The 15,224-nt window shown below is 39.2% G+C and overlaps 1 protein-coding gene across 2 annotated transcripts in view; it reads right to left on the reverse strand.

Annotated features, from left to right (window-relative positions):
- NBAS (NBAS subunit of NRZ tethering complex) overlaps positions 1-15,224 on the reverse strand; it is a 340,101-nt gene that overhangs the window by 255,997 nt on the left and 68,880 nt on the right. For both annotated transcript variants that reach the window (XM_068564082.1, XM_068564081.1), the window contains 4 exons: positions 6,501-6,564; positions 3,482-3,675; positions 2,104-2,361; positions 1,262-1,387 (listed from right to left, as the gene is read on the reverse strand). In XM_068564082.1, the coding sequence (XP_068420183.1) occupies positions 1,262-1,387; positions 2,104-2,361; positions 3,482-3,675; positions 6,501-6,564 (642 nt within the window). The remainder of the gene's footprint in view (positions 1-1,261; positions 1,388-2,103; positions 2,362-3,481; positions 3,676-6,500; positions 6,565-15,224) is intronic.

Here is a 15,224-nt window from a genome sequence, read left to right on the forward strand (position 1 = left end):
TAGGTATGAGTCCAACTACTTCCTTACAAAGGTGCCAATGATTCAAATAAACAGCCAACATAGTAACTCTAGCTGTGGCAGCACATAGCAGGAAGGATTTAACTGCAGGATTTAAGCAAAAAGGGGGTATTTGGCAAGCTTGATATGACAGTTATCTATTTATTGACTCTCAGCCTCAGAAGTACTCTTCAGAGCCAGCTATGGGATAAACAGCCTTTCCCATTTGCGGCTGACACGATATTAAGCCTTGTCAACAGAGGGCGCTGGAGGCCACTGCAGAGGAAGAGGCTCTGGTCTCCGGTCCACATGTGCGCTGGTTCCGTTCTTCCCGCTCCTCTGTCTTGGCAATGCCGGCAGGCGACATCTGGTGGTGCTTACTTCCCCCTCCCTCCTTTGGAGGACAACTTCCCACTTGGTGTCAGCTGCAGTCCCATGGACAGATTCCTCCCCAGCGAACCCTCCCAGACACCTGAAGGGGAAGCTCCCTAAACTAGGCTCGCCTACACTCTGGGGGGAATTTTTTTCTTTTCAGTCCTGGCCACGGTTCCTTATCTACCAGCCTTCATGCTGGCGGAGGGCTCCCTACTTAGCAGCCCCTGGGGTTTTCCGACCCCCCAACCTCAGTTCACGGCCACCCTAGCAACAGGCATCCAGCTGGCCCATCCATCCCACCTTTCCCTGCCTGCCAGCCTTGGCTGCTATGGACCAGCTGTGGCCTCAGGCATTCCAGAGAATGCCCTTCCGTCCAATGTGCTGCAACCACTCTTTGTCCAATGAAGCCTGAATCCCAGCCCAGGGGGAGCCCTCCCTTCCGAGTTTGCTCCCTCCTTGGGTACGTTCCGTTCAGCCCCAGGGTGTTCCTTAGAGATCTCTTTGCCCTCACATAGTTAATCTCTCGTTACTAGAAAATAGTAATTCTCCATATTAAAACTGTTCCTGTTCAAATTACTGTGTGGTTCCTGACTTCTGACAGGACCCTGACTGATGGAGGTGAACAGAGGTTAACTGAGGTAGATGAAGGGAAAGGATTAGGCCAAGACCAGGCAGTTGGCTGGTTTATCAGTGAATATTTGGTCACATGTCTTCTGCACCAACGTCCAGCTGCAGGGCCGACAGAACCTGATATAATTTTTCAAGGTAGAATAAAACACTTCATATAGAAAAGTCAGCAGTGAAAAGTACTCTAATATGAAGCCCTACAGCCAAAAGTTATTCCGTAAGTTTGAATTTTACTGCACGTTACCAAAAATTTTAAACATACCAAGTAATTCTGAATTGAAGCAATGTTGACAGCTGACTTCCTCCACTGCCTCTGATACACCAGGTCAGTATCCAGGCCGTAGGTCTGAGCCAGAGACAAGGCTTCCTCATACTCTTCATTTTCGATCTTTGGACAAGGAAATGGAACAGGAATGTGACATTACCGAGCAGTCTGCAGCGTCAATATGATGATAGAATTAATGATGACAGCGTAGGTCATTCCTAACCACCTTCATGTGCACTGTGGCACCAGAAGGTCACAAACATGACCAGGGGCAGATAGATCAAGTATTTCTTTTAAGCGCTTTAACAGAAAGATGAGAAACAGAGGTAAAATACCCATGGTTATAAAGTAAAATGGCAAAACCAGGACGAGCAGGGCGGCCCGACTCCTCGTCCAGGACTCCGCTTGTGACACTGCAGCACAAACACGTGGCATACTCAGCGTTGATCAAATCTGCTTCCCAAGCAAACCCCGGACTAGAAAGCAAGTCTGCAGGGCTTCCCTCATCTGCTGCAGTCTGAGGAGATGGCTGTACTTCAACACAGAAGAAGTGAGAGCTGAAGGCCACCACGAAGTGGAGCGAACACCTGGGCAGAGCCACCAAGTGGACAATCGGTCCCCACGAACTCACCTCCCATCCACTGCCCTTACTGTGACTGCTCAGGCACAAAGACCAGCATTATTCTCAGCAGCTTTATCATACTGACATGGCTAAGATGTCAACAAGAATAACAATCCCTCTTTAAATTTCTTCCTTTATTAAAAAAAATAGTTTTTTTCTCAATAGAGGCAAATCAAATCTGATGCTGTGACCGTGGACAGTAAGGGGACACCCTCACCTTCCTCTGGTAGAGCTCCTCTGGGGTCGTAGACCGCAGGCTCACCAGGCGGTAGTTTTTAGTAATGGTTCGCAGGCGTTTCCGGGCTGGTGCGAACCGCTCCATCTCGGTCACTAAGTACAAGCCCTGCTTTATATAACCGAAGTAGCGAGCCTTGGCAGACATTTCCGGATCGGAATCCGAATCCTCTTCTCCTTCACCTTCTTCTCCCGCCCTCGTCTCCAAACGAGATCGTTTGGGGGCGAGTTTAATCTCGCACTGAATTGAAAAAGGAGATGTTGAATGAATAGTGAGGAACTAAAGATAAGTTTTTAGAGCCAATGAGAAAAATATTTTTAACTCTACTCTGGTTTGATTCATTACATCAGCCGTGGGATTAAAACTAAGAACGGAATTCAAAGAAACCCAACAACAAATGCTATATATTTACATCAATAGCTCCAGAAATATGCACAGAAGTTATTGGCTCCAAATCTCTAAAACTAAAGCCTGTTTTAATAATAGGTCACTAATACGGTCTTGTAAAATATATACCTGGTAATTATTTTAGGGAAATAAAGGAGTTGAGAATGTTAATTTCTTTCTTTTTGATATTTTTGTACCTGCTGTGAAAAGATGATTTTTTTCCATCTATTTAGCAACATGAACATGAAGGTATTTATTTGCTTTATCAAGAATAGCTCCTCCTCCTCCCCCAGCTTTTAAACAATGTCTTCACAAAGTTCTGAGTCGGAAGGCTGCCTGTTAAAGATAACTTTCATTCCAGACCTAACAGAGTTGCCTTCGATTTTAAGCCCTGGTTCTCTTTAAAGAACATCTTTAGACTCGGTACCAAACTTAAGGGTAGAAGACATTTGTCAGTCTGCACTGAAGTGAAGGCTATTGAAGGCCATTACCTTGAAAGACTTAAAATAATTTTAAATGACCAAAACATAACTTTAAAATATTAGCCTCTTTTCAAATTTTTTGTCATGATAAACAAGTTTTTCTTAATAAAAGAACCAAAAGTTTTAAGCTGTCATATTTCATAGGAATAGGTTAAAGACTGTATTTCTTAGGTAGTGGTATTATTTATATTTTTAAGATAACTAATCCAGGAAAAGAGAAAAGCTATCATGTCAATGAGGAAGAAATGCTTTACAGAGAGCAAAATGACTATAAATGTTCTTCATTCTTATACAAATGCAATTTTTTAAATTGTCTAAACAATAGATCTTTTTTATACTGCACCCAAGTTCTGATCCCATTAACGAATTTTTCTTTTTAAAGACAAGATTAAATAATGGGATAACCAAAATTAAAATCAGATATTTAGATTTTGGGGGTAATAAATGTTTACCCTCAAACACACTGATTGCTTTAAAAGGGAAAGCATTACCTCCAAAATTAAAAATCCCCCATCATGGGTAGCAGTGACTTGAGGGGATGGTTCAAACCATTCACAGGATTTTCCCAGTAAATTCTTCAAAGTCTTCACCGACGAAACAGTCAAAGCACCAGAGCAGCGAGCCAAAATCACTGCACTGTCCACCCACCAATTCACATCTATCAGTGGGTAAAAGGACTCTTTATCTGATGGGGGGAAAAGTAAATCAATACAAATCCATCCGTCAATGTGGTTTAAATACAACACACTTAGTCCAATAATCAATTTTAAAACCATATGAGTCCTAAAGGTATGACAAATAATAAGAAAAAATAAAATGTAAGTCACCACTCAGATTTTTACTCAAGTAGAAGATACAGAATGGTAATTTGTTTAATGAACATCTGAATGCCAACAATTTGCCAAAGTCCATAGTTCTAGGGATGCAGAGGTAAATATATGAAGGTCTTTCTGCTCAAAAAATGAAAAATATTCAGAGATACGTCACCATTTTCAACATATAAAAAAAGGTAGGTGTATACTGAGAAATGGCAGACTCAGGAAGAACTCTGACCTCCCTCTGGAGCAGGTCCTGAGATCCTCAGGTGAGAGGCACCTTCTTTTATATCTAGAGGAAAGGAGCATCCTTACTCCAAAGACGGAGGGAAGCCAAGAAAAATGGAAACAAACAGGCCTTGCTAAGTTCCTCCCAGTCTACTACCCTTAGCTCAGACCCTTTGGTCTCTCATGTCTTTCTACAACTTTCCACTCTTCACCCAACCTAGTATAAAACTGATCAGGTTTAACTGTTCCTCAGGTCTTCATTTCCTTATGAAGGTTCCTGTGTCCCTAAAACATATTAAATAAATGTGTATGCTTTTTTCTTTTTGTTAGTCCAATTTACTGGGTCTCAGCTGGAGAATCTAGTAGGGTAGTAGGAAAAAGAGCTTTTTCCTCCGCTATACTTGCAACTAATCAGAAAGAGGAAAACATATTCAAGACCAGAAAGGAATTTCAGGGGTTGGGGGAGGGTGGATAGAACTGAACTGTGGTTCACCAAATTAAGGCATTCAAAAGGAAATGGCATGATATTTACTATAATTTTATTGCCCTTTTATACCTTACTTGTTCCACTAAGGATCTGACGAGGTTTAAAGGTAATACATACAAAGTACACCATAAATTTTAAAATATATGTAAACACTTGACTAAGGAGACAGAGATTTTAAAATAGGAGGTTAATGGAATTCCCTGGCAGTCCAGTGGTTAGGACTGGGCACTTTCACTGCCGTGGGCACGAGTTCGATCCCTGCTTGGGGAACGAAGATCCCAGAAGCCATGCAGCATGGCCAAATTAAAAATAAAATAAAATAAAATAAAATAGGAGGTTAACTCCATGAGAATAACTCATTATTTTAATTAAAAAACAAAAACCATGACAACTCAACATTTTCTTCCGATTTAAGCCTAAAGCAATCTATATAAATAAGGAATTCCAAGAAAACATGAAAAGCAGTGTTCCTAGGCTTACAGCTTAATGTAATGCGGGATGAAAAGGAGCAAATCATTTAAATATGCAGTCAACCTTCTAATTTGACAAAGTATATTTTTTCTCAAAAATGTTTTTCTGAATGAGTATTTCGGATGATTATTTAACAAAAGCGAATACATGAACATGACACGTGATATTAACGAATCAATACTTTCAGGGTCTTTAAATGTGAATTAGAAGCATAATTTAATAAAGATTTTGAACCTTGTAACTATCACTAATTTTATAGGAGACACTTAAAAATTCAGCAGTGTTTAACTTGGGGAGTTTCACCTGAAGAAAAAGGAACCAATTACTCAAAGTAACTCAATATTTTAATTTTTGTTTTTAATTCTAATCTACCAATTAAATAATCACTATTGCTTTTAATTAAATGTAAATACTGGGTTTCTTTTCCATTTATAAAAGTAATACATGCTCACTGCTAAAAAAAAAAAAAAAAAAAAAGCTTAGATATGGAGATGTATGAAAAGAGAAAGTCCCTCCAACCTCTCATTACCTACCATCTATACCACACGGGCACCCCAGCCCCAGAGATAACTACTCAGAGTTTACCCTTTGAGGAATCCCTTTCTGCTATCCCCTCCGTGCTCATTTACAAAGGAGTACACTTACGAGCTTTGAACTCAGTGTGCCATCTCCGCGCTGGCCTGTGGAGGGAGAGCCATGCTGCATGCCACAGGCTCTGCCTCAGCCTTGGGAAAACTCAAAATACTAACACCTGAGGGTCAGAAAGCTGGATCTGTTGCCTTGTCCCCGTCCTATGAAATCTTGGTGTTCCTTCCAAAGTGAAGCAGAAGTATCTAGAGACTTTTATATGTAGGGTAGCTCAATATGCCACCCCAAAATGTGCCACTGTGGCATAATGATTATTTTGGGCTAGAGGCCACTGAGAAGAAGCAGACACAAGAAAAGCTCCCTGCCCTCTACCTATTTGCGTAGAAGTAGGACATAAATTTACAAAGTTGCTCCCCTCTCCGCTCTCTACCACAAAGGAGAAGAGTTCATCACTGCAGACAAATTTAGACCCTTATGAGCCCAGAGACAGCACCGAAGGAATCTACATTAAGTAACTAGTGCTTATCTTCCATTACTTTCCCCACATATTTGCCTTCCCACAATTTGCCACTCCTAGAAACTCCAACTGCTTTTCCTTTGTCTTGTCACTTCCCTAAAAATTTACTGTTTCTTTGTTTAGATGCTGTATAAGCCCAATTTCCAACCATCCCTTGGAGTTACTCATCCCTGGGTACCTTCATGTATAAACTCAATGTACATGCTAATAAACTTCTGCTTGTTTTTCTCTTATTAATCTGTCTTTTGTCAATCTAATTTTACAGAGCCCCAGCCAGAGAACCTAGGATAGTAGAAAGAAAAGGAGTTTTCCCTCCCCTACATGTATCATACCATCTAAAAAGCACCTGTATTAAACAACACGAGTCTCCTAAGGTTTTAATCATCATACATCATAAAACTCACCTTTGATTTTTTTTCTCTTCTCAGTAGAGAGTCTCCAATCAGGATTAAGGTCATCATAGCCTGGCTGAATTTGAAAAACAGGCACATAAATTCTTGGATCAACAAGGTAAGAAAATTATGAGAACATCATCAAGAACTTTGGATTTTTCTTTTTTAACAAAATACAGAAATGATGCTTTCCTTTCATCTCTTAGTTACACCTAGTTGAAATCTATTCCTCTCCAAGATCTTGAAAAGCAATTGTTCTTATACCTAAGATGCGCACATGCAAGTATTGTGACTCAATTTAATGAAGAAAGTAGCATGAATAAGAACCGTGATGGCAAGCATATAATTCATACAAATGAAAGCAGGATACACTAACAATTCTGCACACACACACACACACACACGCACACCTGCACACTGGGAGGAAGATAGCCATGCTGTTGTGACTAAAACACCAGCCTGGATGTAAGAGCTACCCTGCCGCTCATAAGGCGAGCAACCCTCCAGGTCTCAGTTCCCACAGCTCTGAGGTTGGACTCCACAACTTCCGTGTCATCCCCAGTTCTAACTTTCTATGACTGAAAACCTATTGTACTAAGTCAAAAAATATAACCGTGCAATCCTCAAATTCAACACATTCACAGTCTAATCTCACGGCAACACAATGTCCTGCCCACCTTTGTGAACGTCAGGACACACCACGATCTCTCAAGCATCACAAAACAACAGAGATTAAGCCACTGCCAGACATTTCCCAGGCCCACGTTAATTCCATAACCTCCAGAATCACAATAGCATGGGGGGAAAAAACAACAAAATATCAATTGGGGGTTATCTGAAATCTTAAGCCTAAAAAAAGTGATGCTGTACTTATGTCAAAATGTGCTTTTTCATCTTATGCAACAGAATAAGCATATATGTTTTATTACCAATTTATCAGTGGCTTATACGTTAGGGTATTAAAACTGATATTTCTTTCCATACCCTGAGAGAACTTTCTGCTCTCCCCTACTATAAGTCGCTCAGAGCAGACCCTGAGAACAGAAGATATAATTCGCTAACTTTATCAGAAAAAAGTTGCCATAAAAGGCTATTTATATACTAGGCAAAGAAATGGATTGTCCTTAAGTATAAAAAAAAAAAAATTAAGTTTCAAAAAATTAGAATAAGGTACGTATTACTGAAAATAATCAACTAAATTAAAACCTTATTTGACCATTAAAGGCACCTTAGGAGTTTCAGTAGCTCCGAACCACCAGCTGCACCTCCACCAACAGCACCAGAGGCGTGCCAGCATTTATTTACGTGACGCCATGTGTGCCCCGCCACATACATTCTGGAGTACACAGGAAAGTATGGGATAACACTTTAGAACTTTAAGCCCCACGAACAACAACAATTACGATTCAGCCTTGGGTAAATTTAAGGACGTATAGATCACAAAGAAATTTAACAAGAACTCTTGAGAAAAAAATGTAAAAAGAAGTCATCTCATTGGCATAAGCACTTTGAGAATTCAAAGTGTGCTTGTCTTCATCAAAGTTAATGATGAGCAAGAGAACCATGAACAAGCAGTACTAGTCTAGTAGAGCCAGTCTCCACACTCTGGGACTAGACTGTATGAACAAGCAGTACCAGTCTAGTAGAGCCAGTCTCCACACTCTGGGACTAGACTGTTCCATGTAGATTGCTTAGGTAATGGGTGTCTCTTGTGAAACCAATTTTAAACCCAAGGTGAAGATTTGTTCCTCTGCATCCAGGACTCTGTTAGTCATCCCTGGACTCCCACATCTATCAGTGCCCACCCCTGTCACAGTAGTTAAATGCTGAATGAGGGAATGAACTAATTAATCCTTTGAATCACTGAGCTCTAAGTAGAATGTCTAAGCTATAGAAAAATTAGTCGACATAGTACAAATATTCCTACACCTTCTCAAAAGTGTGGTTTCTTCTGCTATTTAGTCAATGAATACTGTGCACTTACACTATGAAAGAAAGAAGAAAAAAAAAAAATCAGACATTACATGCCCTATACTCAAGCACATAGATGGCTAAGAAATGGGTATAACTAACTATAACCCAAGGTCAAATTTGATAACTGCCCAAAAAAGAGGTATAGATAAAAGTGCTAAGGGTCTTCAAAGGATCAAGAGATCAGATTGGATACGGGCTTGAGAAAGATGAAGGGAGTTCAAGACGATCAAAGAAAGCCTGATGGTGTTATATATGTTTATGGCTGGATAAGACCTGGATGTAGAAAATGGGTGGAGGACAACGTTCCAGTGGGAGACCACAGTGTGCACAGAAGGACACAGGTAGGGAAAGGCTAAGCTTATTCAGGAAAAAAAAGTAGGTCAAAGTACGGGACTACAAGGCATCATATTCTAATTATATGCATTTTTGTTTGTTTTAGGGTTTGGGGGGGAGGAGAGGATTAATGAAATCATTTTTTTTCATTGTGGTGAAATGAACATAAAATTAACCATTTTTAAATGAATAATTCAGTGGTATTTAGTACGTTCACAATGTCTGCCACCTCCATCTAGTTCCAAAACATTTTTATCCCTTCAAAATAAAGCTTAGGCATTAGGCAGTTACTCCCTTTCCTCTTTCCCCAGCCGTAGCCACCACCAATGTGCCCTCTATCTCTGTGGATTTACCTATTCTGGGTATTTTGTATAAATGAATTCAAACAACCTTTTGTGTCTGGCTTCTTTCACTTACCATAATGTTCTCAAGGGTCATCCAAGTTGTGGCATGGATTGGTAGTTCATTCCTTTTTTATGGCTGCATAATATTCTATCGCAAGTATATACCACAATTTGTCCATCCTTCTGTTAACAGACATTTGGGTTGTTTCCAGCTTGCGGCTGCTGTGAACATGTGTGCGAATGTACTTGTCTGACTACCCGTTTTAAATTCTTTGGGGTATATACCTGTCTGTACTTTTGTCTTAGAGAAGTACACAGCAATTCAGTCTATATATCTGAACTAAGCGTTCAACTTCACAATATGTGGGAGTTTGATGAAATTATCTGTACAGTATATTTAAGAAAGAAGCCCAAACAAAATCCCAAACTTGCCTCTGCCTCAGGCAGCGTTGGCCTGCCAGACCAGCAACCTGACGGCTTGTCCCTTGCTGCTTTCTACACTGGCATTCCCACTGCTCCCCTTACACTATTCAAACTGGCCCCAACTTACCACCCTTCAGAGCCAAGGACTCTGTGAGGAGAACCATGACCTGGCTGTGCTTTGTGACATCTGATCAAACTCTGTAGGCTGCTACTTTGAAGACAGGATCCCCAAGCTCCCAAGACCCCCAGGAAAGCGGGGGGTGGGGGGTACTCAGTCCCAGGACTACGTTGATATATCCTGAGCGGCAGCCTCCACACCACTCCTCTCTGCGTGACGTGCTACCGTATGTCTGAAAACAGCCTCAGGTGCCCTCACTTTATAGGGCAGCAGTAGCCTAGAGGAGGATGTCCTAAGGATACAGCTATAGATTTTGTTCCGAGAGGCTATTATGGCTAAAGCATAGAGCTTAAATCTGTTTTCTTCAGATTTAAGGATTTTATTTGCTGACTTTTTGTTTGTTTGTTTTTTTACAGCTAGAAGCTAAATATAACAGAAACCTTGTCGCCAACAGCATAAAAGCAACCTTTAAATGTTTATTCATTCCACAAACATTTATTATTAGTATTTAATACACCAAGTCCTTTGTTAGCTCTCAGGGAAGAAACATATATTCAATTCAGCACCTCTTCTCAAAGAGCTGACAGTCTAGTGAAGTTGTGAAAACAGCTGTACAGGTTTAGATCACGATTAATGACATGAACTGTCATCTTCCCATTTATCCTTCACTGATTCATCCACTTAACAAAATTAGGCCAGTACCTACTATGTGTCAAAGAGAAAATACAATCAAATGGAAAAGGTTAGTTTTGTGTCTACTACATCCAAGTAAGTACAAATAAGCAAGTAATAAAACTTCCTCAGAGAACAATTAAGGCCAAAAATGACATGTAAGTATATAAACATAACATATGGGAAATGTTTGCAATGAAAATCAGTTTGGCAATTTTACTATATATTCCAAACATGAACAAAACTTAATACAGATTTCGAGCCAGATGGATTTTCATATTGACAATGAAAGCCAAAGTATTTAATCAACTAAAAACTGGATAGAAGTAAATCAGAACGGGCACTTCCAAACTATCTTTAATCATTAGATTTTACAGAGAAAATCCTCATTCAAACAAAGGCATATTATGAAAACTAATAAGGTAGCGTATTGCTTGAAGAAAGGCCCAGATGAGCTGAATTCACAATTTGGTAAAAGACTTTAAGTCTGTATAGTGCAACAGGAACATTAGTATTTTTCTCAGGCAATGTTTAAGGTAAAGTTATAAGCTAACTAGACACTATATATTATATATTCTATTTTAAACTAATTGCCTCTCCATTCATTTTCCAGAGTAGCCACAAAGAAATCCAAAGCCTGTCCTACCTGGCTGACCCAAGGTCACTTGATTAAACTGGACGAATGAGAAAAGAGCAGCTGTTTTAAGTGTTTTTCAGCTGTTTAAGAGTTCTTCAGTGATTTTCAGCCAGTGATGAGCACACAAAGTGGCACCATACATTTGGTAAGTGACAATATTATACCTCTCGCTTATTAATATTTTCACATTCCCAGTGTCTCTACATAATGAACTGCACAACTCCAGGTGTCATTCGTATAAACCACACGGGCTATCTCTCCCTGTTTTCCATTAACATCTTAACTAGTACCCAATTTGCCCACTTAAAGTCCGTACTTCTAAATATAAGCGCTGTAAGAAGATTCTCTGGAAAAAAGTCTTGACCTACGAAGTCAGAGGACCTGAGTCAAAATGGAACACTGATTCTAACATTTAGTGATCTAAGTTAACTTCTTTTAGCACTATTCCCATCTCTTAAAACGAGTATAAAAACATTTTTTACTTAACAGGGTTTTTTGTGAAGTAAATGAGAGAGATGAAAATTGCTGTTGATAGCCAAGCCTTACTACACAAACACTATTCCCAACAATCCTCCTCCCCAACACCACCAACTGCAAGTATGCACCATTCCTCCAAGTTTATCTTTTCATAATATTAACATGCTACTTTATTAATTTGTTTATAATTTCCCTTGCAAGACTATGAATGTCCTAAGGGCAAGGATTGTGACTTATTGCATTTTCTACTGTAGCACTTGGTAGAGATTCAAATACTTGAACTTTATTATAAGATAATTATTCTGAATAAAGTAACAACCTACTCTTGATAGCACTGTTAACATGCAAGCTTTATAACATTTACTCTAATGCACTATTATTTTTATTTAAGTATAGTTTATGTACAATATTATATGTTACAGGTGTACAACATAGTGGTTCACAATTTTTAAAGGTTATACTCCACTTACAGTTATTATAAAATACTGGCTATATTCCCTGTGTTGTACAATATATCCTTGTAGCTTATTTCATACATAATAGCTTGTACCTCTTAATCCCCTGCCCATATCTTGCCCCTCCCCTCTTCCTTCTCACTACTGGTAACCACTAGTTTGTTCTCTATATCTGACTAGTACACTAGATTTCAATGACTCTCTTCATACATTAAAGTCAAATCTAAAATGTCCAATATCCAATGTGATTCATCCCCAGAATGTAGGTGAAAGACTCAAAGTATGGTTGTTCAAACTTCTTTTGCTGGACAAAGAGTTACCACCCTCACCTCATGTCACCACATCGTAAGTGCTGTGATATGATATCTATCATAAAGTTAAGGGTTTACCAATGACAGACTTTCTCAATTACTTATTCTAGTATCTGGTACACACTAATTAGCTCAAGAGTTCAACACATCTGAGAGGGCTGAAGAAATCCGTGTTACATTCGCAGAGAAAAAGAATTTGTCTCTGTTTTAAAGGTCACATCAAATAAAGCCTAATAAAAAAACCTAACAAATAGGGTTTTCCCCACCTTTTTTAAAGTGTGTTTATTTTCTCACATGGTCATGGAAAGAGCATGGACATCAGAGCCAGAGAGCTATGAAATCAAATCTCAGTTCTCCTGCTTACTTGCTGAAAAACCCTAAGACAAAATTAGTGCTCAGTAAATAATAATATAGGTTACTATTAGAGTAAATTTTATAAAAGCTGCAAGACTATGTGTACATGTACCTCGATCCTACTGAGCTTTATAAGCCTAGATTAAATGTATCAAAAGAGAGCAGAGCATTCTGGAAAAATGATGAAGCCTCACAGGAGTTTGTTTATGATGGAATGAAGTTTCACAAAGTAAAATAGAAAGGGTTAGACAAAAGTAGGGAGCAGGAGAGGAGGGTTCAGCGGGCAGGTATAAAGCAGCATAATGACCAGACTGGAAAAGATGGCAGGTTAAATGAAGGAGTTTTTGCCTTTTGATCACAACCTTTGAATAGATAAAATGAAATGCCCTCCCTGTTCTCAACTTTGGACAAAAATTTACTTTGAGGCTAGCACTGGCAGGGGTCTGAGAGGGCAAAGTCTGTCCTATTCAGCTAGTTTTTCCAGGTGCTGAGCAGCAGCAGGAAAGGGAGGGGCTGGCAGCCACTGGCCTGCGATGGGAAGTGCTCTGGAATGAGGGTGTGCGGAGCAGCCTTGGTGATGGCAACCAGGTCCACGGTTTTCAGCTTTGTGAGCCCCAAATCCCTTTTTTTTTCCACTTTACTCAAGCATTCAAGGGAGATCATTTATACCAACCAAATCAGAAGAAACTGATAGGTAAGCCCAAAAAGGTGTAAATGATAATAAAAGATACAACTAGCTTGCGGAGTTGTATCATCATACAGTCTGTCCGCAGACTGTAGGGGTGGGAGGAGCACTGAATCAGAGCCACAGGGGTAAGGTGGAAACTCTGTGAGGTACAACAGAAAAATCAGGCTTCAGCAATTCCTGATGAACTGCCTTCTAAACTCAGCATATCTCTGTTCAAAAGTCTCTCCCTAAGACAACACTAGAGACAAATTTCTGGCCTGAACTCATGTCCTCCCATCATGCATCTCTGTTGCCATTTCCAAATTCCCTTCCTTTCTTGTCACATTACCTTTCTGATGGCCTATTCCAAACGACTGAGATATTTACATTTATTCATTCCTGAGTTTCAAGATTTTTAAACAATTTTTGTGTTTTTAATAGAATCATTATAAAAACCCAGTGAATAACATTCATGAGCTAAAGAGTAATGAATTATAATGAAACTGATTGGCAACTAATGATAAAAATGTCTAACCAGTTAAAAATTCAAGTATATGCCAACAAGGACTACAAAAGATGCAGTTTATCTTTGCAAGCAAAAAAAAAAAAAAAAAAGGTATCCAGAATTTCAGAAAACGAAACAGCATACTAATGAATTTTTTTTAATAGCCCTTATGCTATATGTACGACATTCTAGGACACTCACAAGATGAGACATTAAGTGTGCTTCAAAACTTGATCAATATTTCTATTCCAAATGACTTTAATATTCAAAGTGTTCACCTTTTAAGAAAAAACTTGCTCAAATGTAAAATTTCCCATATATAATAGAACATCAGGGTCTTCCCAAATAACAAAAGCTAAGTATCTTAACACTATACATTGATAACCATGAAAAATGCACGGTACCTTCTGGATCAATTATCTGATGAGCCTAGCTGAATACATTAAAAAAAAACAGTTTTGAGAGCTGGTCCACTCCACTTCTAGAGTGAAGATGTAAGTCAACTTAGCTCTCATTTCAGAGGAGACAGAAAGAATGTCCCTCTATTTGGCTACTGAGGTTGATAACTGAGGAGGATCTCTTTCTTCTATTTAGAACAAATCTAGATCCAGTAAGTAAGACAGAGTAGCAGAGATGTGGAGACCAAATTAAATTCAACATGGTGAGGAACTGGGGCGGGGGGGGGGGGGGGGGGAGGGGGCGGGGAAGGCAGCGGGAGGGAATCTTCCTACAATTGTGTCTAAGAGAAAAAATTGAAGAACAGCAAAAACAAATAAATTTAAGTCTGTGAAGAGTATGAAAATGTAGAGCCCCTTTCTCTTTTCCTCTATTCTGAGAAATACAAAATACTGTTTGCTTATTAAGAATTCTTTTATAGTGCAGTTTGATGAAATGAAATTCAAAAGAATGCTAATAAAAAGACCTTGATCCATTCAGACCTTGCAGGGAATATGCTCCTTTCTTAGGATCACAGAAGTACCCACCAAAGCTGGTGATAGGATACTCCTATAGGAAAGTGGAATGGGGATGTGAGGGAAGGAGAACACTCAAAGTGCTGACATGCAAAATCATCTTCAGAGGAGTAAAAGATTTATAACATAAGCTGTATCTAATTGAGAAGATTTTTCTTAAATCTTCACTCTATCACATGTGTGGCATTAAATGAGCATTATACCTTACCTGCCCATCCTGATTTTAGATTACAATAGACATTGATACTATCCGTTACTAAACAACTCAATTGTTTAATTCTCAAACCCTGTTATTTCCAGACACTAAAAAAATGAACAGTTCTACCTTTCTCCGTATCTTCTCTATCTACCTTTTGAGTAAAGAGAAGATAACTCCCTTCAACCTTAAGGAAGCCCAGGATTACTAGCACTGCAAGATTTGGAAAGAAGTCTAACCTTTTTACGATACTGACCCTTCAAATCTTTGATATTAGTTAACTTTTGCTGAAAAATTAA

Source organism: Eschrichtius robustus, chromosome 15 (genome assembly GCF_028021215.1).
Source record: "Eschrichtius robustus isolate mEscRob2 chromosome 15, mEscRob2.pri, whole genome shotgun sequence".
NCBI lineage: Eukaryota > Metazoa > Chordata > Mammalia > Artiodactyla > Eschrichtiidae > Eschrichtius > Eschrichtius robustus.